At 45.8% G+C, this 26,147-nt stretch overlaps 1 protein-coding gene across 1 annotated transcript; it reads left to right on the top strand.

Annotated features, from left to right (window-relative positions):
- Positions 1-619: 619 nt before the first annotated feature.
- On the top strand, positions 620-25,899 carry TMEM255A (transmembrane protein 255A). The gene is made up of 9 exons (XM_066338792.1): positions 620-738; positions 4,721-4,863; positions 9,301-9,363; positions 14,004-14,093; positions 15,906-15,968; positions 16,973-17,061; positions 19,682-19,844; positions 21,079-21,222; positions 23,211-25,899. The coding sequence occupies exons 1-9, from the start codon at positions 681-683 to the stop codon at positions 23,367-23,369; spliced, it is 972 nt and encodes a 323-aa protein (XP_066194889.1). The 5' UTR covers positions 620-680; the 3' UTR covers positions 23,370-25,899.
- The last annotated feature ends 248 nt before the right edge of the window (positions 25,900-26,147 follow it).

Below are 26,147 nucleotides of genomic sequence, written 5' to 3'. Positions count from 1 at the left end.
CTTGGCCATGGACACGGAGACTGCAGATGATTGCTGTCTCCGTGGAATAGCCACAGGCCGTCACAGGCATTGCCACCCGAGCGGAGACCTCAGAGCGCCGAGAAATGAAACACTGGGCCGGTGGCCGCGTCGGGGTGGCTGCCCGGGACTGTCATCTGCACCTCAGGGAGGGGGGAGATGGGGAGAACGGGGCAACAGAGAGGTGCGAGGGAGATTTTGGGGAAGGACAGAATGTCCTGGGGCAGCTGGACTGGAGGAGGGCGGGAGCTGTTGAAGGCAAAGGGATGGAGAAAGGTGGAGACAAAGGTGGGGAGAGAGGTGGGGAGACCCTCCGGCCGGGCTGCCGGTGAGTGCGCCGACGTCTCCCGGAGGCGGGACAGGAGCTCCGTCCCTCCGGAGCTGGAGCAGGAGCTCTGTCCTCTCCAGAGAAGGGGCGGGAGCTCCGTCCCTCCCTCCCCAAGCCCCCTTGGGGAAAGGCCTCTGGCGAGGTGTCCCCGAGCAGCCGCCTCGGGCAGAGCCGCGCACGGCCGGTCCCTGGCGGGGAGCCGGGGCAGCGGCGGGCGGAGCGGAGCGGAGCGGGGCGAGGCGCAGGCGCGGCGGTGCCGGTGCCGGTGCCGGTGCCGGTGCCGGGGCTGTGCCGCCGCCGTGGCCCGGCGGGCTGCGGCGGGAGCGGCGGCAGCATGCGGCAGTCCCTGACTCAGCAGCGCCCGGCCGGCGTGGCCCTGCCCGACTCGGTGGGTGAGTGCCGGTCCGGGGGGGATCTCGCCGGCCCCGGGGACGCGGAGCGGGGCCGTGCGGGGCGCCGGGTCCGCGGGGAGCCCCCGCCGTTCCCCCCGCCCGCCCCGGGGCCGGCCGAGCGCGGGTCGGGCCGTGTGTCCCCGCGGCCCCCGGGGCGCTCGGCGGGACCCCGGCCGCGGGTCATCCCGGACCGGGCCGGCTGCGGGCCCGCGGCGGCATCCTCTGGAGCGGGGCGGAGCGCGGCCGCTGCCCTCCCGCAGCCCCGGTGAGGTCGGGGACCCCTCGTAGTAATCGCGATTTCCCCTCCCTTTCACCGCCCCAGCAGGGCATGAGCCCCGCGGCCCCCGCCCCAGCGCTGCCGGGCCCGCAGTCGGAGCCGCGGGGTCACGGCTCCCACCGTGACGCGTTTTCAGCAGAAAAATGGGACGAAAGGAGAGGGGCTGGGGAGAGGGATGCTCGGTGCCGTCTGCCCCCCGTTCTCCCGGGGTTAAAAGTAGAGCTGGCTTCTTCCTTGAGCTGCTCTTTGCCTATTCCTCGCTTCTGGCTTTTCCCCCAAAGAACAAGATGGAGAAGTCGGTCGTGTTTCTGTGCCATCTTGTCCATTTTCTTCTAATAATCATGGGGGGGGGGGGGGCAGGGAAAAAAAAAAAAGAAAAAAAAAAAGTGAACCAAGGGCAGTTCGAAATACACATATTGCAAACTTTTAAAGTAATCTGGAAAAACCTGCTACAGCCTTGTCTTCAGGGTGGTTATAGGGCAAATATAACAAGAAGATGTTTCTGATGCTAAAGAGAAATATGATCGCTCTAAAACCGGTGCCCGTTTGGATTGCCATTTTAGCAATAGCCACACTATGGATAGCATTAATTTCCTTACAGCTCCCTAACAGAGTTAAGCACAGTGTTTAGGGTCCTGCTTATGTTGTAGTAAGCACTACAAGTTTTGGGATATCTGTTTGGGATAAATCACAGAAAAATGGCTATTGCTGTCTCTTAAAAGCAGAGATAGCAAAGCTGCCATAGCTGAGCTTCTGTGTGTAGAACTATACCAAACTCAGGAACACAGAGGAAAATTACCTGATGGGGAATACTTTCAGCAGAAATTAATGTTGAGGGAGAGGATTTTGTCAGAGCAGCCCTTCAGCAGCTATTAGAGAGATACTGGGTATGAGTCCATGTAGGCTGAAGCAGCTGCAGGCATCCTTTCAGAAGTACAAAACCAATTTTGACATGCATATCAAGGTGTTTTCAGAGAAGGAAAAAAAATGCATTTAATATCCCAATACAGAGCTGAAGTAAAGGCAGTCACATTATCTCCTCAGTTTGACATCCCTCTTCAGTATCAAGTTAGAAGAATATGGCTGGGTTTTTTAGAACTTGAAATAAAAGGGTTTTTTTAAATATATTTTTAATCTTATGAGAAACACTGAAAAGCTTTGAGAAAATTTCCAGTTGAAACCTTATGTTTCTCTTCTCTATAGTATGTGTACCAGTCCTAAGCTAGGAAACAACACAGAAGTTAAGAGTGAAGAACATGATGGTGCTGAAACATACAGCATCTATAAATGGTGTTTCAAGACGCTTCTTTTAGGGTGGTTTTTCTGGTAACTCTTTGCAGCAGTTGTGATGGCAGTGCAGGAGCCCTGGGTTGGATGTGTAAGTGCTGTGCTCCTGTGCCCACAGCACACACCCAGCCGTGCCCTGCACACTGGGAGCTGTGTAAGAAACTCATGGTTGGGCTTTATTTACTCTCTGCTCCTTTGCCACCCAAACCCTAGCAGTAATCAGAAGTTTGGTAATTCTATGGAAGCAAGATGGATTCATCCTTTCACTCCTTTCAGAACTGATCTATGTAAGGAACAGCAAATTTTCTCAGTTTTTGATCCCACTGCTATGGATTTTTTAAGACTTTTATGGAACACTTGCATTTAAATGGTTGCATTGAAACTGAAGTGTGGCACAATGACAGTATTTGTGAGGCAACACGTACAGAACGACTTAATCTCTCAATGATTTTTTAATTATTTGAAAGACTATATTTTATATTATTAACTTATTTGGCAGATTTAGGAGAACAACCCCAACTATGACCTGCAGCAAGCAGTCACATACCTTTATCTCCAGCCTGTAAAACGTGGCTTGAAAGACTAAGGACCATTGATAAAATATTCACCTTGAATCTTGGGGTTCTCTAGGAGTTATTTAGTATTTTTTGTTTGAAATTAGCAACTATATAGGTGTTTATTCCAGCTAAGGACTAACCAGTTGTCAGGCTCCTCGGTCTTAAGACAATGATGTCCCAGTGGTGCAGTCAGACCTGTGCTCTGGAACATGAGCAGAAGGTTTGTGGGTGGAGAGCTTTCCTTCCAGAGACAGCAGGTCAGTCAAAAAGGATGGTGGGTTTTTTAATAAATCTCTCTTGCCTTTCATGCAGGGAGGTTGGACTAGATGACCTCCAGTGGTCTTTTCCAGCCTTACCCTTCTGTGATTTTGTGCTCTCCTTCTGTTGGACTTTTAAGCCCCAAGTTTAGCCCTTGTCCGTGATTGGATTTGGGTGAAATGATCCAGCCCCATGCCCCTGGCAGCTGTGCCAACCCAGAGCATGGAGAGGGAGCCCTGCTGCCAGCAGCTCCTGGGTCAGGCTGGAGCAGGTGTGGAAGAGCAGTGGGGAGCTGCTGTGCTTTTCCCTGTGGAGAGCTGTCCATATGGAAGGAGGGAGATAATTTTTAGCAGTGTGTGTGGGTTGGTACAGCTGGATCAGTGAGCTGTTGGGGTGAACTGATCTCTTTATCTGCTGGGCATAAGTACACAGACCCTACAGAAGGGCCTGTGGGCACCTGGGGCGTGCATCTTTGAGATAAAAAGCCTGGTGCGCTCCTCTTTCTGGAGAATTTGGACAAGGAGGTTATGCTTGGCTTGACCAAGTCTTTGTCAAGGTCTTTCTGCAGGTGTTTTATCTCGCTGTGCACAGGCTGCCAGGGAGCCCCTGGACGAGTGAGGATTCCCAAGGTGGTTTGCTTTAGGGGATACACTCAGCAACTGTGAAAGCTGCTCCTTGCCCTTGGGACACATTCTTGCTCTTCTCTGAAACACCCAGAGAAATGCTGGGAGCCTCTCAGGTGGGAATACCCTTACTGCTCCCAGGGCCTATTGGAGAGCCCCAGGCTGTGGGAATGGGATTCAGTGTGGCCCCAGCAGCCCATATGGAGTGAAGTAGGGGCCCTACAGTCCATTGTCTCCTACCAGCTGGGTTGTATCTGCGTAATAGATGAAATATGATCAAAAGGATTGTTCCACAAAGTGACACAAAGATGGCAAAGCACATACAGACCAAACACACCCCTGAAGATGTTGCTGAGTGTGGTGTCACAGCAGTTTTCCTCTTGGCTGGTGGAATCACTCTTTTATGTTTATGCTCATTTGGAAAATCTATAAATATAGAAAAGGAAAAAAATTCCCCCTCATCATCCAGCAGCTGTAGATGAGTTTTGCTAATCCACAGATTCATTACTCAAGCATCTAAAAATACCTGGTCCTTGCTGAAAGTGGAGAAGTGTCTGTTACTGGCGATGTCTCATTTGCATGGAAAACTGTGGATGCCTTATGATTACAGTCAAATTTCCCCTCTCAAAACAAGAAGCATGCAGTGGGGTTATTTAGCTTGATGTAAGTAGACAGATCAGAAAGTGTATAAATGTCTAATGTGAATATTTCTCATTAGCTCAATTGCCCCAGGCCAGAGGAGCTGGGAGACTCCAGTGTATCTAAATGAGCTTTGCAGAGCTGCAGTTCTTAAGGCTCTCTTCATCTACGTCAGAGCAATGTTAGTGAAGGTGAAAAGTGACAGCCAAACCCAAAAATATTCTCAAGACAGAAAAAGGGAAATTCACGGTGGTGTGGTTGGCGGCGGGAGGAGAAATTTGTGGTGCTGTGACTCTCCCCAGATGGAATCAGCAAATTCTGTTGTGTGTGTGTGTTTTTAGGGTCGTTCAATAGAAGAAAAAGAAATTCCCTCTACGTAACTGTGACTCTCCTCATTGTGTCAGTATTAATTCTAACGGTGGGCCTAGCTGCTACAACAAGAACCCAAAATGTGACTGTTGGAGGTTATTACCCAGGGGTTATTGTAAGTATAGAACTCCTAGGTAGGTCTAGAAAACTTATTGCCTACAAAGTCCCTTGTAATGCTGAAAAATGTTATAAAGGGTGATTTTGTCCTCAATATTTTGCTCAGCTACTTCATTGCCATTTGATTTATTTGTTTTATTATTATTTTGCACCTGCTGCACATTCCCATGCAAAAATCACATCCAAGTGGCAGCTTCCTCTGAGCTTCAGTAATAACCTGCTTTTGAGCTAGTGGTGAGACAGATAAATAGATTTGTTATGTCAGTCAAAGCAACTTTAGAACTTCTTTGTTTACATAGATCACACTAAGCCCAGGCAAAAGTAAGGGAAAGAAGGATCTTACTGCCAAAAGCAGAGAGACCAAGTCTTGACGCACTGGTAACATGAACTTGTGGTCATAAAGTTTACTTGCAGAAGTGTTTAACAAATTGGAGTCCCTGGATGAGGAGCTGTGGCAGCTTGCCAGGGGAGCATGTACATCGAAGCCATGAACACATCCGTTTCTTCTTTTTTGCTATCAGCAGCTGAAAATGGGAAAGAACAATCTTGTAGGTTCAAATGGCTTAATTTAGAGAAGACCACTGGTGTCCAGCCTTCCTGCCATTGCATGTATACTCTCTTACAGAAGCATGAAGGACAGCTATGTCACGACCCTCCTGGCACGAACAGAGATCTAACACAAGCTGGAAAGCAAGTCCTGCTCTGTTCCTGTGCGTGTCTAAGACACACTGAAAAAGAAGCACTGAACTGCAATCAAATTGGGTGTCTAAGTAGATTAAATGCAGTCAGTAGCCCTAGCTAGAGGCTCCTGGTGTAAGGGCTGTAGGATGCTGCACATTTTATTTGGAGCTGTGAATTGGGAGGCTTGAAACCATTCTAGATAACCAGGTGGAAACTTGTTCTTGTCTTATTGCTGTTTGATTTATTTGCCACGCACTGCTAATCTCAGGGAGCTTTATACTTTTCTACTCCGACTGAAGAAAGCCTCTTTAAAGCCATAACTGTGTGGAATATTTTTACAGATTACATTGGGCCTCTTTGGTTTAGGTTTTCTGGCTTGTCCCAGTATCTCCTGCATTTAGGCCTGATCTTTTTCAGAGAGGAGTATAGAGGGAAGGTGTTGAGAAAGGTGACAGCCTGGCTCCAGACTCTCCACGCTTACTCTGCACTGTGCCAGCCTGAGCTGAACCTCGTGCTTCAGAGCAGGTCCTGCAGACTGATGCAAATGGGCAGAGTCTGCTGTTCACATCCCCTTGACATCTCCTGAGCTATTTACGGTCCAGAAACGTCAGCATCACTTAGACTTTTTTTAAGGCTTAGTCTACTCAAGGAATTAATGAATTCCTGGACTTGGGAAGGGCGTTGAGTTGCTTTATTCAGAGGCACCCTGGCAATTTGTTTTTGTCACCAAATTGCCCATCTAGGTTCATTAATCTGCTCTGTGGAAATGTGTGGTGACCTCACCTGTCTCGCTGCACAGGAAAACATTTCAGTGTGCTGCTGGATGTTTCAGAAGGTGCTTAAAATAGCTGATGTTTCATAACAAGCTGGGATTTCTCCCTTTACTGGGGAAAAAGGGCTGGATATGGTGAATAAGTATTAGTGAGTTGTCCTCAAGCAGATAGAACCAGAAGTCTCTTTGTATGCTGGGTGACTTCTCTGTGTGTGGACCAATTCCATGTCTGGAATCATCTTATGGACCATAGAATCATAAAGTCATAGGCTATTCTGAGTTGGAAGACACCCATCAGAATCATCAAGTCCAGCTCCAGGACAAGCCCAAGAATCACACCACGTGCTTGAGGGCATTGTTGAAATTCTTCTTGAACTCAGACATCAGACGTCTCATTGCTGCCGTGCCTCAATCACCCTTCTTTCCTCCTTCAACTTGTGTTTCTTGGGCAAGCACCTCTTGTACGAGGAGGAAGCATGCAAAGATGTCTCCTTCAATGCAGGGGATTATCTTCCCAAGCCTCTGCTTCCAAGGAAGGACAGACCTGAGCAGTAGACACCTTGCACACATCAGTGGGATTTTGTTTGTTTGGGTTTTTTGAGGGTTTGAAGTTGTTGAGTGGGTTTTTTTCCCTAGCAGTTCAGTTTCTCATTGATACAATGGAGAAGCTGAAGCAGAGGGTTCAGTGACATCCTGTAGCCAGGGTGCCTTCACCCTCCTCCGTGACCATCCACACCTTCACAACTACATCAGTGAATACCTTAGGTGTGTCTCTGTGGGAAATGTTCTCACCCGTGGCTGGATGACAGACCTGGGACAGGGAAGCCCAGAGTACAACAGTGATGTTCAGCAGACAAGAGTAATGCTTGGGTGCAGAAGACAAGGAGCCCTGTGGAAGTGAGACTGGGAGATAGTTGTGTTGTCTCCAAGTTGTAACAGCTGCCACAATCTGTGTAACCTTTCCTAGGCTTTCACTGGCAAACCTCTTCTGTAATGGTTCTTGCCAAGGATGTTGGCCTGGGGCTTTACTCTGGAAAAGCACATTCACTTTGTGTCCTGTCCTCCTTTCAGACAGACATCCCAAGGATCACATCCACCAGCAAACAAATGATGTAACTGAGCAACACTACTAAGATCTCTTTGCCCCATCCATAGAAGAATGAGAGGTTTTTCCATTAGTGCAATGAGAATTCCTGTTAATAAGAATCCACCAATTTATTTGGTCTTCACCTGCTGGATGTACAGACTTGGTCTAATTTCTTGTTTTTGAATTATCTTAAATTATCTAAAGCATTTCACCTTTTGGTTTGGGGCTGCTCTGAAACACCATGTGGATATTTCTCTTAAAGCTCAAAGGCCACAAAGTATTTTTCTTGAGCATTTGCCTTAGGTGTGCATTGCCACACAAGTTCCTTCTGCTAAATATCAGCAGACTGAAAATTACACCTGGATCCACATCACTGTTAATGCCTGGATCTCCCAATTTTTTTTTGCTTGGACTTGAACTATAAATCTCCTGTTACTTTAGAAAGGTGGGAGTGTTGTTTCCCTAAGCTAAATAATAAGCCCAAAAGGACTGTCAGGTCAGTGTGGGGCAATTCAGCAGTACCCCAGGTCTCTGCCCTGACTGCCTGTTTGCCACCCCAGTGGTAAGAAGACCTGTGCTTCCCACCATGGCAGTTTGTGTCTGATGTGGGGACAGTGGCCTGCATGAGCTCAGAGTGCAGGCCAGGCAGTGGGGAAGCAGCAGCCTGAACAGCTGCACCACTTTAATCCCTGCTGTTTGAGCCACCTGCCCTCCCTGCCTGCAGCACTGCACCAAGCCAGGGCTAGGGAAGATTGAAGCCCAAGTTTACATCACATTTGTGTCTGCTAATTTCTGCACATGCCTATGCCTGTTAGTATTGGATTCATTAAACTTTTGTTTTCTGTTCCTGGATCTCAAAGTATCTCTTCCAGGTTAGTAGACTCATTTTTTAATCACTACGTGATTGTCTCGTGCCTTGTTTTTCTTTCTGGGGCATTGGCCAATTATTGGGCATTCTCACATGGATCTTCACTGGCACCTGGTCTGTTGTCTGGATTTGCACTTCCTTAATATCATAAATCCAGCTGTAGGACTTATCCAGCATTTTGCCAACCCATGGAAGTAGGACTGGATATTCTGTACGCTAACCAAAGACCTTTTTCAGTGTGACACAATACTATTTTTGCATCTCTCCTCTCTGTCCATGGTTCCTGCTTGAAGTCCTTTTTTCTGTCCTGGCTGAGGTGTGCTCTGTCCTAGAAACTTCTTCTTAGTGTAGCTTAAGGCTATGGAGAAAGGAGGTGGGAAATTGTTCTCGTGGCTGACTTTTCTGAGCTAAAATAAGTGTTGTCAGTTACAGCAGCAAGAGAAGATTCTTTTGCAGCAGTAGCTTATTCTGTTGGGCCAGTGTGAGCTCCTCTGGGAGAACACCCTGGTTTGATGAATCCTCACCCCTGGAAATGAGGGAGCAGTAATAGAAGACAGAAAACTGCTAAATCTTCCAAAATGTAAAACTCCCTTATTTCAGGCTTCCCATTGAGGAATTCTCTGAGCTGAAAACTCACATGCTCACTGAGTTCACAGAAACCTGGTCCTGGAGGTTTTAGTGCATTGGGCCTGCTAGGTTTGCGTCTGGAGGGTCCTGAGTGTTTTTAGGGTTGTTCCAAGACAGCAATGCATATCCTCATCCACCAGCCATTTCTCAGCATCACTGTGGGGGAATGGAATTCAGAACTCATTCTTTTGGTTTCTACACACGCTTTTAGTGTCGTATGTGGGATACACCTGATAGTTCCTGCTAGCAAGAGACTCCACTGATTTCTTGCTAAAGGAAGAGTGCTCACACATCAGCAGAATGTTCTTTTGCTGCTTCTGGATTTAACTGTGTTCTATCTGTTTGTAAAATATGTTGGGTATCATCCTGATCTAAATGCTAACAATGCATTGTTTTTCAGCTTGGTTTTGGGTCGTTCCTTGGAATAATTGGATCAAACTTGATAGAAAACAAAAGACAAATGGTAAGCTCTTTATAAAAACTTCTTTAAAAAATGACAATAACTCAAATATTGTGTGTAAAGAGTAGTATTTTAGGTTTTCCTAAAACCTAAACAGGGTAGTGTTGCATACCTCTGGAGAACTGGAGATGGTTTCTGGCAGCCTAGGAGCGGCACCCTGTGGGCACTCTGCCTCCTGGCTCCACTCATCTCCCTCAGGAGAGCAGCTGCAATCCCCCTCCTGGGTGGTTATCCCAAGCTCTGGCAGTGAGATCCCTCCAGCCTTGCTCGTGTGAGGCTGCAGAGGGCCCAGGGAGGTCATGGTGTCCCTGCAGCCTCTCCTGCTGGGCTGCTGCCTGCCTTGGCAGGGATGGAGGGAGCTCAGGGGTCCGACTAGCAGTGTGTGCTGCTGACCAAAGCTAAGTCATGTTCTGCAAAGGCAGATGAGTGAAATTCCTGCCTGTCCTAATCCAAAGTCTGCCTTTGTGCCGCCTTTGCTTTGCAAATAGCATGCTCCCTGCAGAGCAGGAGGAGGGTGAGGCAGACCCTGCAGGAGATGACATTAGCCTTTCCCACAGTCAGACAGGGTGCAGGGGAGGTGAGTTTCCAAGTGGATTTTTTTGTTATTTTCACCCTGGCTCTGCAAGAGCAACATATCCCTGTTCTTTCTGTCCTGGCGGGGTTTCACCCTCTTGCTCATGTATTAGCAGCATGTCAGTGTCTGGTTGAGCAATGACCATGTTGTGTCAGTCCTGGACTCTTCACAGGAGTGCCCACAAGTGACAGTGTGGCTCTGACTTGTTTGATTATTTTGAAGAGCCCTGGATAGCCTGTGTTTATTCTTTTCATCTCTCTATCATTTTGTGTCCTAAAAAACATTCGTGACCCAGCTTTGCGGGGATTGCATCACTGCTGCCTGGGCTGGCAGTGAGCATGTCTCCACTCTGATCACAGGGAGGACACGCAGTAGCTGTCACTTATTGTCCCTGTGCTTTAGTCACATGTTCTCCTCACCCAGGAGCACTTTACAGCGTCAGCTTTGTCCGCTGCATGTTTCCGTGATACCCCTGGCCGTGGAGGATTTATTTTTTTTTACTTCTCTGAACTTCCCCTGTGTCCTAGTTTGCTAAAAGGCAGCCTTGGTCTGGCTTGTTGTGCAGCCGGAGGCAGAAAAACCCAAAAGCAACTTGTGCATCTGTGTGTGTTGTTTCTTGTGTGTGTTTCTGTCCGTGGCTGGCGAGTGTGGGGAGTGGAGTGAGCCACTGTGGCCGATGAGGAGAGCTAACCTGGGGGAGCACTTCTCACTTCCCCCAGACTGCTGACGGGAACAGATCTCTCTGGGTTTTCCTCCCAAGTGTGTTGACTTCCACGCTGTTCCTCTAGAAGGAAGGGAGAGGTTTTGTGCCCAGAGGAAGGGCCAGCTGCCCAGCAGTGCTGCCCGCATCACAGGCAGCTCTGGCACACACCCCACTGCCCACTCAGCAGCTCCCAAGTGAGGAGTCAGCAGTTTACACGCCTTTATGACAGTCATCTTTGCCATGGAAAAGTAAGAACCAGCACCTGCACAGTCCATGGGGGGCTGTACCATCACCTAAAGGGAGCCTCAACCCAGGACATTCCTCCACTATCCAAACCCAGTTTGTCTTTTGTTGTCTAAATGCTACTTGGTGTGGCTGGCTTCATCTGGAGTTACACGAGTGAAGATCAATCAATAATATCACTCAGCTCTAGAGAGGGGCTTCTGCTTGCTACAGTAACAGAAGATTTGCTAAACCCAAATCAAAAATCTTACTGACAGTTTGAAAACAGGGATTTTTAAAATTAATTTTGTCAAGAAAATTAACCCACAATCACTAGAGGTTTATGTCTAAAAAAAGAGACAGAAGAATCCTGTAACTTTATTCAAGTAAAGGGAGAGGCCATGCGGCATTTCCCCTTGTGTCTCTCAAAATTTTTAGGGGACGCAGCCTCTTTTTTATTCTAATTTCCCAGCCACATTTCCTTCTCTCTTTCCCCACTGGCTGAGGTACTTGAGAGGTGCAGACTTCCCAAAACACCTAATACCCCCTTCTACCCTGTTTTACTTTTTCCTTGTGTCTCTGTTCTTTTTCTCTAAAGCCAGAGATTTAGCACTGCCTCGAGAGAGTAACAGTCTGTGTCAGTTATGGAATTCCTATGAAATTTATGGTTCCCCCCATTGCTTCTTTCATCCCTCTGTATCTAGCCTTATCTACCATCACAGTTTGTTTGTAAAGACACCTCCTTTTCATTCCTTTCAATTTGTATGTTTCTATTCGCTGTTTGGTTTTTTTTCTCTATCATAAATTCTCAGTGTTCAGTTATCAGGCTTTTCTTTCTACATCTGAGAGAGAGAAAACTGTATGTAAATAAAGCGAGCATCAGATACTTACCTCTTGGTAGGGCTGTTATGAAAAATATCATTGACTCTGTATTTATTTTAAAACACCATATTAGCAGCTCCTATCTGCGAGCAGAAATGACCAACAAATTCCCTAATTGTATATATTTAGTGTTTGGCTCACTTCCCGTCTCTAAGGCTCATGCTATCTAGGGCGAATATCCTCTTTCATGTGTGTATGAAACAAAGGACAGTACTGAGAAAAACTAAACTTGCTACAAAGTAACCCAAGCCATAAACCCCCGTGTCTTCCACCAAGACTTGACTTTCTCCCCTGGTGTGGTTTCACTGGTTTGGTGGTGAGACATTATGACTTTGTAATGGATAGTGTGAGTTGGGATCCAGACATGCAAAGGGTGGGGCTGAGTGGGGCAGAAACGCAGGAGTTTACAGCTGACAGAAACAGGGTCAGTGTAGGATCTGGTCCTGGAAAACTTGTCACCTGCTGCCATCTGCAAGTCCTGTGTGGCACAGCATCCAATATTCCAGTAACAACTTGTGACCATGACATGTTCACATGGCCACTGGGATCCTTTCACAGCCTGGTTTCTCTGCTGCTGCAGGTCTAATGTCTGTGCCTTGAATACTTGCCTCATCTAGAAAACCATTTTATTTCCCCTCATTTTTAAATAAGCAGCTGTACAGGGGCCATTTCTACTGTCCCAGGTGAGCCCTCTGACATCTCCAGTCATTGTTCAAGCTGATCTGGCCTGTACTTGGAGGTTGCTGAAACAAGATCTGTTTTCACTTAGGAAGATGTAGATGACACTAGTGTGATTAACCTAAAAATCCTGAGGCCCTTGAAAAACACACACAGGATCCTTCTGGATTGTATTTGTCCAGAGGGTTGGCTTGTCTTTCGGAGAACTGGACCCTTGTGCAGTGGCAGAAGCCAAGGTTTGCAAGCAAACTTAGTACCTGGAGCTTTAAAACAAACATCCCCAAGTCAGGAAACCTGAGATATCTGTCAGCTCTGGCTGGGCTGAGTGTTAGCTTTGTATCTGGGCTGTAGAGATTTTTACTACTGCTTACAGCATCCCCATGACCAGAGTCACCTCTGTACTTGTGGAGAAACAGTTTTTAACAGCTGCCAGCAATTGACATTTGAAGGTTGTGGTCACCAGAGTTGGAAAACCACCAGGGAGCTCCCCGTTTTTTATAGTGAAATATTGTAAATATACTGAAATAATGTATTTCAGCAGATATAAAGTAATATTGAAAGCTGTTCCCCAAGCTGCATTTTGTGAATCTGTCTGTCTGAGCGTTGTGCTTGCCCTCCCTCTTCAGCCCTGCTGATATCCCTAGTGTGCTTTGGCAGAGGGGATTGGGATCAGTGGGGGGAGCTCTGTGTGAGGAGCTGGTCAGGAGCCCACTGGCAGCAGCTGAGGTGTGAGAGGGGCTGTGTCAGCACTGGGGAGCAGCACGTCAGAGCCCAGCTGAGCACTGGCTCGGTGGCAGATGTGGTGTTTGAAGTGGCGTAGTGGGAATGGACACTGTTCCTCATACCTGGATTGGAGATGATTTCTGGTTTACCTGCTGAATGCTTTCACCCTAATTTTAAGAATAGGCAGGGTGGGGCCAGTGGAAAAGGATCACGCCTGTCTGACTGCCCTTCTCAAGCTGCAGGTGGAGGGAAGTCTCTCTCCTTGCAGCTCTCCAGTGGGAGGCTGGGTGGACTGAGGAGCCAGCCAGGCTGCTGTGAGGGAGTACAGCACCGATGCCATCAGCTGGTCACCTGCCTTCTGCTCTCATGGCTTTGTGCCTGTGCCTGCATCCAGGTGGTGCTCCCTGAAGGCACAGTCCCACAGAGAAGTTCACACACTGCAGTCTCCTGCATCCTCACAGCTCAGTAAGTGTTCACAGGAGCAGCTCCCCACAGCATTCTGGGGTGAGGAGAGAAATTCTCTTCTGTCTCTCCAGGGGAGAGTTAAGGACAGCAGCAGCCAGAAGAGGAGGTCTGCTCTCAGCCCAAGTTTAGCCTGTTGGAGTAATGGAAAAACCTGTGTTAGTCTATCAAGTCCCCAGAGAACCAGCCTGGCACAATGCTCCTACTCCTGCCACTCTGCCAGAGCAGACACACATCCCACTGCCTTCAGCCAGACCAGTCTGTGCAGCCCGGGCTAACATTTGGGTCACTGATTGCTTCAGGGCTTATCGACTCTGGTTTACATATCCTTGTGGAGAGGGCACTAATCACTTGGTTGTGGAGAGGCAGATGATACTTTGCTTTGTTTTCCTTTCTCAGCTGGTTGCATCGATCGTCTTCATCAGCTTTGGTGTCATCGCTGCGTTCTGCTGTGCCATAGTAGATGGTGTCTTTGCTGCCAGACACATAGTAAGTGCTCCCAGGAAAACACAGCTCCTGCAATGCTTTTACTCTAAGAAAACAAGTGATGGTGTCTGCAATCCCGTATCAGGCTGCATCAAACCCTGTAAATATATGTCATTGCTGAATGAATGCTGCTCTAAATCACAAACTTTAGAAAAATGGTGGGTTTTTTTTTTTTTTTTAGTGTTTTGAAATTAGTGGAAAGCACTAAAGTCTTAAAGCTTTTGTTTGGATTTTTTTGGCTTTACGTGTTTACTGAGTATCAGAACACTTAATATGTAATGTGAATTACAACTATCGCCAAGGGACGAAATGTGAGCAGTAACATCTATTTTGTTTTAAATGTAGGCAGAGCTAGTTCTTAATGCAGCGTGAATCACTGGATGCTGTAGTAGAATGAAGCAATTTGATACAAAGCTCAATGAAGCATTACAATATAAACAGGAAACATTAGCAGTAGGTTCTTAGTTTCCATTTGGTGACTTAAAAAAATTATGAGCTACTGCTGTCATGACCAATCACTAGTACAGTGGGATGTGCAGAAGCTTTAGTTATTAGTATAGAAATAAAGAGACACAATTCCATTTCAGTTTTTTGATCGAAATTTGTAACTACAAACAGGTTTTTTTTCTCCTGCAGCTCTGCAGTTTGATGACTTATTTTGAAATTTTTGGCAAATAGGGATTAAAAAGACAGATTTTGAGTTTATTTGTTTCAGAACAGAAAGGAATTGCAGACCAGAATTACCCATGAAATGGAAACTCCCTGTGTCAGCTGGCTAGTTATGCTCCTTGTGAAGCTGGTTCTTCTTTCCTGCCCCTGAGTATTCCAGTGGTGGAAAGGTGGCTGGATGGCAGGATTTGCTGACAGAGCAAAGGGCAGCTCCACTCAGTTGTGTAATGGGTGTCCGTCTGTCTGGGTGAAACCAGCAAGTCTGAGCCATCTCTGACCCCTTTTGCAAAGGTGTGACCTCATGGGTTGGGCTGTGGCATGAGCTGGCACCTCCTCCCAACGGGCTCTGGGGGTGGCTGTGTGTCTGAGGCAACCAGAGGTGAGCAGTTGTGATGACAAAGGCTTTGGTTTCTGCCTCTTGATGAACAGATGGGCTTTTGGCATCACTTTACCACCCGACAGTCCAAAAATGTCACCACCTTGAAGGAGGCACGGTCCTGCCATGCTGGCACAAAGCATTCCTCCTGTTGCCAGCTGCTGCCACTGCTCTGCCATCCAGAGACTTTGATCAGACACCTGGAGAGCAAGTCTGGCTGCTCCTGGGAAGGGCTCGCTGATGTGGATACACGTCTGGCATTGCTTTCCCTGAGGTTTTTCCTTGGAGATCAAGCTGCCCTGAAGGGAGGCATTGATGCATATTTGCAGGCTGGAATGTTGATGATCATCCAGAGCTTTCCCACATGACACTGAAGAGCACAGGAAGGACAAATTTGCCAACAATTAAAGAAAAATTGCTATGATTCTGCAAGAAGAACCCTCAAAAATAGGTCAGGCAGACATGAGATATGTCTTGCAGGATGAGGAATAAATCTTACAGTTCAGGATGGCCACTATCACCCAAAGAGCCCAGCTTAAGAGACTGCACCACCCATGCTGGCTGGAACAATTTCATGCCTCCAAGGACCAGGGTTAAACATCCCCCCTGGCTTCAAGGGGCTGGAGTGGGGACTGCAGAGCCATTGCTGTATTGAGGTGCTGGTGTGAGATCAGGGTCTCTCTAAAGCCTGCTCCTTTTCCCCAGACCCTTTGGGTGATTGTGATTTTGATTTTGCTGCAGGGCTAAGCCTGGTGCTTTTTCTCTGGCAGGATCTGAGGCCACTGTACGCGGGGCGATGTCAGTACTACTCCAAGAGTACCACCCCACCAGAGGTGAGAGCAGCTCCTGCTGTGTCCTGTTAAGGGGCCAGCTTCTTGGTGCAGGTGGAGGAAACCTGCTGTCAGGTGGCTGCTCCAACGTCCTGGAAGTCTGCAAAGTGAGGAGGGGGTGGGAGGCTGGGGCTGGAGCGGGAGCAGGATGCTGGAAGCACTCGGGAGGTGGGTTCCTCCATGTATTGCCTCAATAGTAAAGGAGCAGATGCAGAGAAGGGGATGTAGGACAGGAAAATTCACCAGTTTTTCTAGATCTTCAGCTGTGCATTCATTGCAGGAGCTGGGTGGTGGGTTAAGGTTTCAGGCAGCAGTAATTACTGTGTATATGAGCAACAAGTACCAGGCTCTGCACCTCTCCTTTGTCTTCTCCAAAGAGAAGCCTGTTGGGGCTGGTACTGCCACATACTGATAGTGTGTCTGGATGTCTTTGCCTTTACTGAGTACTGATTGTCTCTCAGAGCTTTCCTCACAAGTCCACAGGTAGTTTTGCATAACCACTATATACCAAATTAGAAGGCCTGCTTTTAGAGGGTGCAAAGTTACACGCTGGGCCGAAGACTGTCCATGTGAACTCGGGTGTTACCACGCACAGGCACAGACAAATTACCCGCTTTGGTCAGTTCTGCAGCACTATGGGAACTTTGCTCTCAATTTCGGCCACGCTGTTGACAACTCTGCTCTGCGTTGCCGTGGGGTGAGGTGCATTCGTTCAACAACGCCCTGGCTGCTTGTAAGAGTTGCGAAACCTCCTTCCTCTACAGGCATCTGCTTGTCTGTGAGTTCCCCACAGCAAAAGGAAACGCTGCTCTGTTCTAGCCTAGTGCATCTCTGTTCCAGTAACGGAGGACTTTGTGGGAGCAGGATAAGGAAAGAAAAATCTGCCTGGGGCTAATGTGGAGATCACTGAGAAATCTACACGTAGAGCAGGTGAAACAGCAGCAGAAACTGTGTTTGGGGATTGTGTCATTCTGTCCTTTATGTGTTATTTTTCTGTATTCACGCAGGCAGTCTGTCACCCACAGCGCCGTGCCCCCTGCACACCGAAAATAAAAACCAATACCTGCTTCTGCTGCGACCTGTACAACTGTGGGAAGTAAGCCAAAAATGCCACTTCTGGCCACGGGAAGGGCGAGCAGTGGTCATACACCTTGACAATAGCTTGTAGCTCGTTTGCGGGATAGTATCAGTTAATGACAGTTGTTGTGGGAAGGGACCCTAAGCTCTGTTTGTTAGCAATGAGGAGTCCCAGACAAAAGCTAATCAAGTAAAGTAGGTGTGAAATACACCAAGGCCATCCCAGCTGTGGGTGAGCATGACCTGGGGCAGTCTAGCTGGAAAAAGAAGAGCAGAGGAGTTTCCATTACTTTCATGCTTGGTGTTCTCCTCAGATTTTTCACCTATTGAGCGTTACTTTTCTTAACATCTTCCTTCTCTGTTGGCACTGGGTTGGTTATTTTTCTTTGCGAATATTGAAGATGCAAAAAAACTGGGACACTGTTCCTCTTCACCTTGCCACCATTCCATTCCCCACGCTGCTAACAGGGAGCAGAGGTAACAGGCTGGTGCCATCTGTGCGTTCATAAACAAGTGTCCTCTCTGCCCAGTGAATGTCTTTTTCATGGTCACACGGGGCTGGAAGGTGAACCAGCACTGTGCAATGAGTCAGAAGGTGGTTACCAATTGAGAACCACTGCAGAGTGATCACACCACTGAGATCTGGCTAGTGTACCTAAGCCAGATAAGTTTACAGCATGCACTGCTTATACCTTGTGGAGTGTCCGGTGTGTGTCAGTGAGTCATTAATAAATTGATTTTTTACTGCTGGCTCTTGCCTAGGGCTGTTTCAGGCTTTGCATTTCTCACAGTACTTATCTGGGCTGGCCTCCACTTAAATCACTGACTGTGGTGGAGGAAGATCAAAAGCTGCTGTTGGGAGAGGGTGGGTGGTTCCCTGTGCTGGGAAATGTGATCCCTGGTCTCTGTGGGACTTTATATGTGTGAGAGGGGTGAAGCTCATGCTTTCTTTGAGCAGTTTACAGAACACAATCCCTTTTTACTCGCTGAAGAGAGCGATACACAGAGGACTCATTTAAATAGAAAAGCTTGAAACTTTTCTGTATTTCTTTTGTTTTTGTTGGTATTTTGTTTTTTCCCAGTCCTGGTTCTGGGACGTGCCCCTGACCCATTTCCCCCTTTCTGATAAAAGATACCAGTGGTTGCTATTTTAATCTTGCTTAATACCACACAAACATCCTGCACTGAGGAGGTGCTGGATGGTGTCTCAGTAAGATAGAGACACTCAAGGCTGGTTAGTGCACATGTAAAGGATGGAAAACATGGAAAATGTGACAGCAGTCTTGCGTTCTTCCTGATGCTGGGAACCCTGGCTTTGGCAGCACGGGGCAAGTCCCTTCCCACTGATAAGGACATGCTGAACTGCTCGCGAGGTTCTCAGTGAGAGATCTGTGCTCTCACATCTCCATAGGAAAGAGCACTTGCAAACAGCACATACAGGTTTTATTGTTAGGGGGTCACAGTGAGAGCTCAGGTTACACAGAGGTCGTGCTAGCCAACAAACAGGTTTTTGTAACCTGTGGTTAAGCTCTGCCTCGATTCCACTTGAAATCCTCATCTCTCCTTGCAATGTCTCCCACAGTGGCCTGCTAAAAGGAAAAAGGGTAAAGGACTTCTCAATTACTCAACTTCTAAGTTGAGTAATCAGCAAAGGAGGGTTACTCTCGTGAAAAGCGGCAGTTTCCTGCAGGCCTTGTAGAGTCTGCTGAGGAGCTGAACCTGTATCTCCTGCTTCTTGACCTTCAATATGAGCCAGTTCTTCCCCCTTTCCTCAAAGCTCTCACGTGCTTTGTGCCTAACCCTGTGTGTGAGCTGGGAGATAAGTCATTCCTAAGCTCTTGGTACTGTTTGTCCCTGCTAAATACGCTTTCTGGAGGGGTATTTGCTGTAGGTCACTACATCTGGTGAGCTGTGCTGAAGGCCAGCCTGTTCCCCACCCAGCAGTCAGAGAGAAGTCATTCCTGAAGAATTCTGCTGAAAGGCTTCAGGAGTTCACATGCTGCAGGCGTTGCTTTTCCTTTTCCAAAATGATGACCTAACCAGAATTGACCAAGTGTTCTGTCTTTTCTGCTGTGGAAACAGTTCAAAGTGTGAGCAGAAAGACCAGCCAGGCAGCCCAGGCTGTTGTAGAGCTGTCAGGGGCTGGCAGCTAGAGCAGGGCATGGAGCTGGACCTGCTTTATGGCTGAACCCTGCAGAGCCAGGCAGGAGCTGTGCTGGTCCATGCCCATCCCACCCAGCTGGTCTGTGTCCGTGGGGAGCAGCCAGCACTGCCTGGGGGGCAGCTGCTGCTCCTTGGAGCACAGACTGGTTTCCCAGGGTAATTCCAAGACCAGTTTGTCCTTGGTAAGCCTCCAGGACCCCTGTGGAGATTTCAGATGGAAAAAATAACCGGCAGGTTCAGACACAAAGATTTGTTGCAGAACAGAGCAAGCACTTCGTGCAGGGAGATCATGGATGGCACAAGCATGGGATCTATGAGGTTTTATCCTCACTCTCTTGGTAGTAAGGTCCAGGTTATCACTGAGCTGCAGAATGCATTTTACTGTCCAGCAGTACTGCTTAGGTTTTATGCTATACGGTGCATTTTTTCATATGCGGTGCATTTATCATTACTGTTGTGTTTTTTTCCTAATCTAGCAGAGTAGAGATTTCTGGAGGGTACTATGAATACATTGATGTCAGCAGCTGCCAGGACATCATCCACCTTTACCACTTGCTCTGGTCGGCAACAATTCTGAACATAGTCGGACTATTCCTAGGGATCATTACAGCGGCAATACTTGGAGGCTTTAAAGACATGGTAAGAGGGTATCAATCTATCTGTGCGTTAAAGAAAACAAATCAGGCAATTTGTCTTTAAAAATCATCGTGGAAACTATTGGTATTTCAGTGCAAATGATCTATGCATTACTTCAATCAGGGTGGAACGAAGGGCAAGAAATGACCATAATGAAAAAGTGGAAGTGATTCACTTTTCTGATCTTATCAACACTTGAGCACAGTTAGAAATTATTAACAGAATTGGGAGACCGTATTTTCAAAAGGAGCCATCAGAGAGGCGTTGGCAATACCAGGATGATTTAAAATAAGCTCTTTCTTAAAAATTGTTCTTCCTTTTCACAGTATTCACATTCTACAAGGAAAAGGGTGGTGGTTGCTCACTAATTGTTGATTTTCTAGTAGCAGTCTGAGCTTTACAAACTGTTTAAGCAGCTGTGTTAGGCTAAAACTCTCCATCTAATTTCTTCGTGCGCAACCTGAGAGAGTGAACTGAGGATCAAAACTAAAACTTCAGACAATGAAAAAAATACTGTTGTAAAAATGTGAACTTTGAAATACCCTGACTTAACCACGCTGCCTGTTACCTTCCATACAGTTTTATTCTACACAGCACTAATGAATGGGTAGAACAGAATGTTCAACAGATACATTTAGGGCTTTTTCAGTCACTTGTGACTTATTTGGGATAATACAAAAACAGTCACTGTTTTTGTATGTTTTGTATGTCACTGGCTGTATGTTTTTCTTACAAAGAAATCTTGGGCCCTGCACTAAGGGTACCTTATTTCAGAACTCTGAACTCTTTTCAGACTCACCAATATCTTCCCAAATAAAACAGGAGACATATTCCCAGCTGTGCATCAAAGCCCTTTGAGATTTGATCCACACCAGAGATCCTGTAAAACTCTGTAAACAAAGATGTATAGAAATTAACAGCAATTCACAAAATGCACCTCATTTGGAAGTAATTAATAATTTCTCCTACTTGTGAGGATGTAAATCTGTTTTGTGTGAGTACTGGTGTGCACTGGGCTGCTGCTAGCTTGTTCTGTGGAATCTGAAACAATAACTGGCTGTGGAACAAAATTACCTTGGAAGTTAGCTGCAGCCTGAGAGGGAACTGGATTGCCAATTGCTAATTCGACAGAGTTGAGGTCTAAAGGCACACAGTGCTCCTTTAAATCATTTCTGTTTTCATTCAGCTGTCAGCTTTCTGTGACTGGGTTTTCAGCCTCTTCTTTCTGTTTTGATAGACTCCTTCTCTCCCTACGCTGAACTGCACTGTTGAAAATGCACACCCTTCAGTGACCTACTACTCCAGGCCACAAGTGACATCTTACAACTCCTACTACCACAGCACTCCTCACCTGCCTCCCTACTCTGCTTATGACTTTCAGGTGAGTACCATTACAGGCTGTTTCCTTGTTTAGCAGCAAGGTTAAATCCAGCCAGTCTGCAGGACTCCTGGGGCCTGTCTTCCTGTCATTCACACAGTTTAATTTTCTTGTTCCTGCAGAAAATACCAAATTTTTCCTATTAGGCATTGGTCCTTGGCAGTGCTCTCTCTTACTAAGGCAGTGTTTTCCTGAAAGCTGTCCTTGAAATGAAGGCAAGAGGGAAGACCTGCCTGCCTCCCCATCACTTACTGGTAGAGATCACATTAAAAATAGGAACTGCCTCTAGCACTGCAATGTTCTGAGGAGAGAGGCAAAGCCAGGTGTTCAGGTGCTAATTTTTATTAGGCCAACAGCTGTGTCTGAGAGAAGAGATGAGCTTTTGGAAACAAGCTATTTGACCTCTTGAAGACACGTGATACCTAAAAAGCTATTTTGTTGTGGTTATTTTCCACATACTTCAGCTGGCCTAAGAGGGGTCTCTCTAAACATCTCTGCTGTAATGCATCCCTTCCTCTTTGAGCTATGGAGCTGTGCTGCTGGAAATGGCCATTTCATGTGAACCTTGCTGTCAACATCAGCTTTCACTTGTTGAAGCAGATGAGGATATTTCCTCCTCAGCTCTTCTGTCAGGTGGATGTTACCACAGGGGTGGTGTTAATTAACATATCACACAACCACCAAGACTGGAGACTTTTTTTTTTTTAATTAAAAGAGTATAAGATCTTGGTCATCAACAAAGAGGTTGCTCTGTGATAGTCACCATGTCCCTCATCTGAGCCATGCATTAGAGGTACCATGAATCTAAACCTTCCTGGGTCTGCTGCTAGTGCCACTGGACAGTGCTGTTGCCAGGGCCCGTAAACATAACAGAACACTTACGTCAGAACTTCTAGGACGTATTTGTGACTTATTTTTGCAATTAATGAAACCTTGGACAGTCACTGGTGCTGTGTAACTAACTCTCTGCAGTTACAAAAATGCCACCCTCAGTGCATGCCAAATCAAGCTCTGCTACAAAGTCATTTTCTCAGTTTCTCAGCAGTTCTGAGCACTGTCTGACCCAGAGTTTGCCCGTGTGGCAGCCCCAGTACCTGCAGAGAGCTCAGCATGGGTGATTTCCCTGCTTTGTAACTGGAAGTACTGCTGGGCTCTGATACCACTTACAGTTCAGCCTGACAGATCAAAGTGTCTGGGTCTCACTGCTGTGAGCACAGGTGTTGGCTTAGGAGGCAGCACAAAAGCTGGGCATAAATTCAAGTCACCTAAATTTAATACAGCCAAGTCCCTCTTTGAAATTAAATTCCAAGTCTGAGCCTTGCATATCTTCCAGGGAAGTTGGGGCCTGCATGGGAGCATTAGCTGAGCTTCTCGCTGTGGAGACTCTTTTGCCTTGAGACCTATTGTACTCCAGGCAGTGACAGTACCACCCTGGCCCCTTTCCCCTGCCATCCTACAGCACTTGGAGCAAGCCCAGCCTCGCCTCTCAAATATCTTCCAAAGGATGCACTCCCTCTGGTGCTTCCTACTCATTCCACACGTTTTTCACAGGACTAAAACAACACACCAGAATTCCTGAGGAAGCCTGGGCCCTTGCAAAAACCTGGCTTTCATACACAACTCTAAAATGGTTTTTGGAGCAACCAGTTGCTACTGGCTGCTACTACTGTGACCAAGATTTGAGAGAAGCTCATCGGTTTTCAGTTGTCCAGTCTTTGTGAAATGTAGCACGCACACAGAGGTGATAAGAATTTTTTTTTAAATGTCTTCAATTTTTGGATCTAAGGAGCCTCATTTTTCAAAACTGTTACTTACAGGCTGTCCTTACCTTGAATGCAACAAGTTAGCCGAAGTGTTATTTGTATGTACGTGATTCACTGAGATGAACCTTGAAATGTTAATTTTGAACTGTTTGGTAATGAAATCTCTCTTTGATAAAGTAATTTTCATTAGGAAATGGTTACATTACAGCCTTTGCTGTCTCCCTGCAGCATTCCAGTGTGTTTCCAGCCTCCACTCCTTCTGGCCTCTCCGATGACCCTCAGTCCTTGTCACCATCTCCCAGCTATATGTGGGCCTCTAATGCGCCGCCTCGTTACTCACCACCCTATTTCCCACCTTTTGAAAAGCCACCACCTTACACACCATAAAGAATGTGGGGATAAAGAAAAACAATATTTGCCATCAAAATAAGTGTGAACATTTTGTATTTATATTTTACTGTGGAAGGGAGCAGGAGAGTACAGAAGATAATTGCAAATAAAAATATTAGATTGGACTGTCCTTTTTTGGGAGACTTATTTCAAATGTTTAGCGATGACCTGTGACAAAAGGGACAGACTTCTGATGTTTTAATGAGTCAGTGAGTAGCAGGTGACCTAAATTTCAGCCTCTTTGGTTCATGTAGTCCTTGATTTTTAATCAAGTGATCCAACATAGATGACAGATTCTGGTCTGCCTTACTCCATCTTGTGCCAAGCTGAAGTAAGAGTAGCCAAGGTCAATAGTTGCTTGAGATTATCAATCTGTTTGAGGTGAGGGTGCTTGCAGACAGCATGACTCAACACTGGTTTTGTTTGGCCTTTGGGCTCCAGTTGCTGGGATTTTGGGTGGGGGAACACAGGATCTAGTTCACATCACCTGCTGGCCCAACTGGAGTTTTCCCAACACTGGAAAAATTCGAAGGGGGAACAGTGACAGTGCCTCAAAATGTAACCCGATTGAAAAGGATAACATCATAGGATAGCCTCATGTATGTGTAGCAAAATAATCAAAATATTGCTTGGGGGTGGGGGGCAAGCTGTTTTTATTTCAGGTTGTTTCTTAAGATAAAAAAGGAATTGGAGTTGTCTCACTCTGAATTCTGTGTAAGTAATGCTCAAGTCAAACAGTTTTGGTGGTTGCACTGCCTAAATTGTCCTTATATTCCTACAAAAAACATTAGGAACCATCTACAAGTCACTGAAACAGTGCAGTGAAGATGTTATTTATTTATTTATATGTTTACCTTTTCTGTGGCTGGGAATTTCTTTTTATGTTTGTACTTTTAACTTTTTTAATGGACTGAATCAGCACCCTAAATAAGCACTGGTTTAGTAGCTGTATTACGGGCTGCACATAAGGAATATCCACTACTAGTTCTCCAAGATATAAGTCTCACACGGATGAAATTCAACACCCTGTAATATAGGACAAAACTGAGGAATTTGCAATTACTGTTGTGACTTTCATTTAATCTTCAGCTGATGACTGTGCTGATTGATCTAGATTCCAGCAGATTTTGCATGCATCCTGCATAACTAAAGGTCAGCTTTGATATGTGACACAATGACCTCTAAAGTGTGGTTCTACTCCAGGAAGTGATTTCAGATGATGGATCTGAGCTGCTCAACCTGAGCATTCTCAACTGCTTACTTTGGGGATAAAAACAACATTAACATTTTACTCCGTATTTCCTAAAGATATAATTTCCTTGGCATCAGTTTGTTGACCCTAATCCTCAGTTGCCTTCCTTTACTTGCAACTGATGCAGACAAAAAGGTACCTAAAAGGTAAATGTGGCTTTCAGAATCAAAACTGAATACATGCCAGTGGGCTGGAGGGAAATCCAGTTGGATTTTAAACTCTGGCACTTACTTGTAATCATGAAAAAAAAAAAAATGCTATCAACATGGAAAACAAACACTGAAGTCTCTGATCTCACTTTTCCAAGTACACCCACACTTTACAATGCTGTTTTTAATTCTATGCATTTGCAAAGCCTTTAGGCTAGACTGTGTATTAACTTTATCATTTCCACTGTCAAATACTAATCAGTATGTTAGTTCATTAAAGGATGACACTATCCAGAAGCAAGAGTGACTTTTCTCCAGTAAAAAGGGAAAAAATACAGCTGGAGAAAAGAATGCAGCTCACAGGATTTAAAGCAGTAGTGTATGTAGAATATATCCTGGTGGCATTTTGTTTTACTATAGAATGTTGAAGTGCAGCTCCTATAAATTTGCACACTGGAAATAAATTTGTATACTGGGGCATGCTCCACTTTATATTACATTTTATTGAATTAAATCTTGATAAAGAGATCATGGGCAATTTCAAAACAGACAGTACTTCTCTTAATAAAACTCCCCACAAAACTGTAATCAGAAGGGCACATTAATTTAGTATCAGAAATTATTTTATTGCTTTTTCTTTGAAATAAAAGCTAAGAGTCCTGTCCCACTTCTGACAAAAACTGTACCATTTGTGCCTGTCAACAAAATAGGGCTAGAAGGACAAGGGGACACCACAGGACAGGACAGAACATCCTAAAGAGAACACAACTTAGTGGCAGAGAAACAATTAGGAGACAAATTGTGTCATCAGTTTTGAGTTGAAAAATACTACCCTTAAAAAATATCAAAATTATCATTTTTTTTCTAAGTAATATTTTAGCAAAAATTACATTGCTGCTTTAAATTCACTATAAAAGGACAAGTACATTTTCACATTTAAAAACTTACTGGTAGTATTTTCTTTGAATTATCTGTTTCGTTCTGCTTGAGTAAAACTAAGCATTTAATGTAACTGCAACATTCTGCACTGTATTTGTCATTTCTTATGAGAATGTCAAGTTTGTGATTCATATGTACCCTTTTATTACTTTGCCAAAATTAAATAAAACTGTGTGACTTTTGTAAACATTTACCAAATCTATTCTACATGTTAGCAACCTTCCTGTTTTACAAGCATCTTTAAGATTATTTGAAAAAAGTGAGTAAAATTTACATTTTTAAAAAAATCAAAGCAAAAAAACCCCCATCTTTATTCACTATATTGGAGACATATTTCTACCAGGATTAGCCAAAATCTCTTTAAGTTCTGTTTTAGAAGATGTTTTTATCCCTGCATTTGATAATTCTGCAGTTTTACCCACATAACATGGTGGC

Source organism: Sylvia atricapilla, chromosome Z, assembly GCF_009819655.1.
Source record: "Sylvia atricapilla isolate bSylAtr1 chromosome Z, bSylAtr1.pri, whole genome shotgun sequence".
Taxonomy (NCBI): Eukaryota; Metazoa; Chordata; class Aves; order Passeriformes; family Sylviidae; genus Sylvia; species Sylvia atricapilla.
This window is presented reverse-complemented; position numbering and strand designations above follow the sequence as displayed.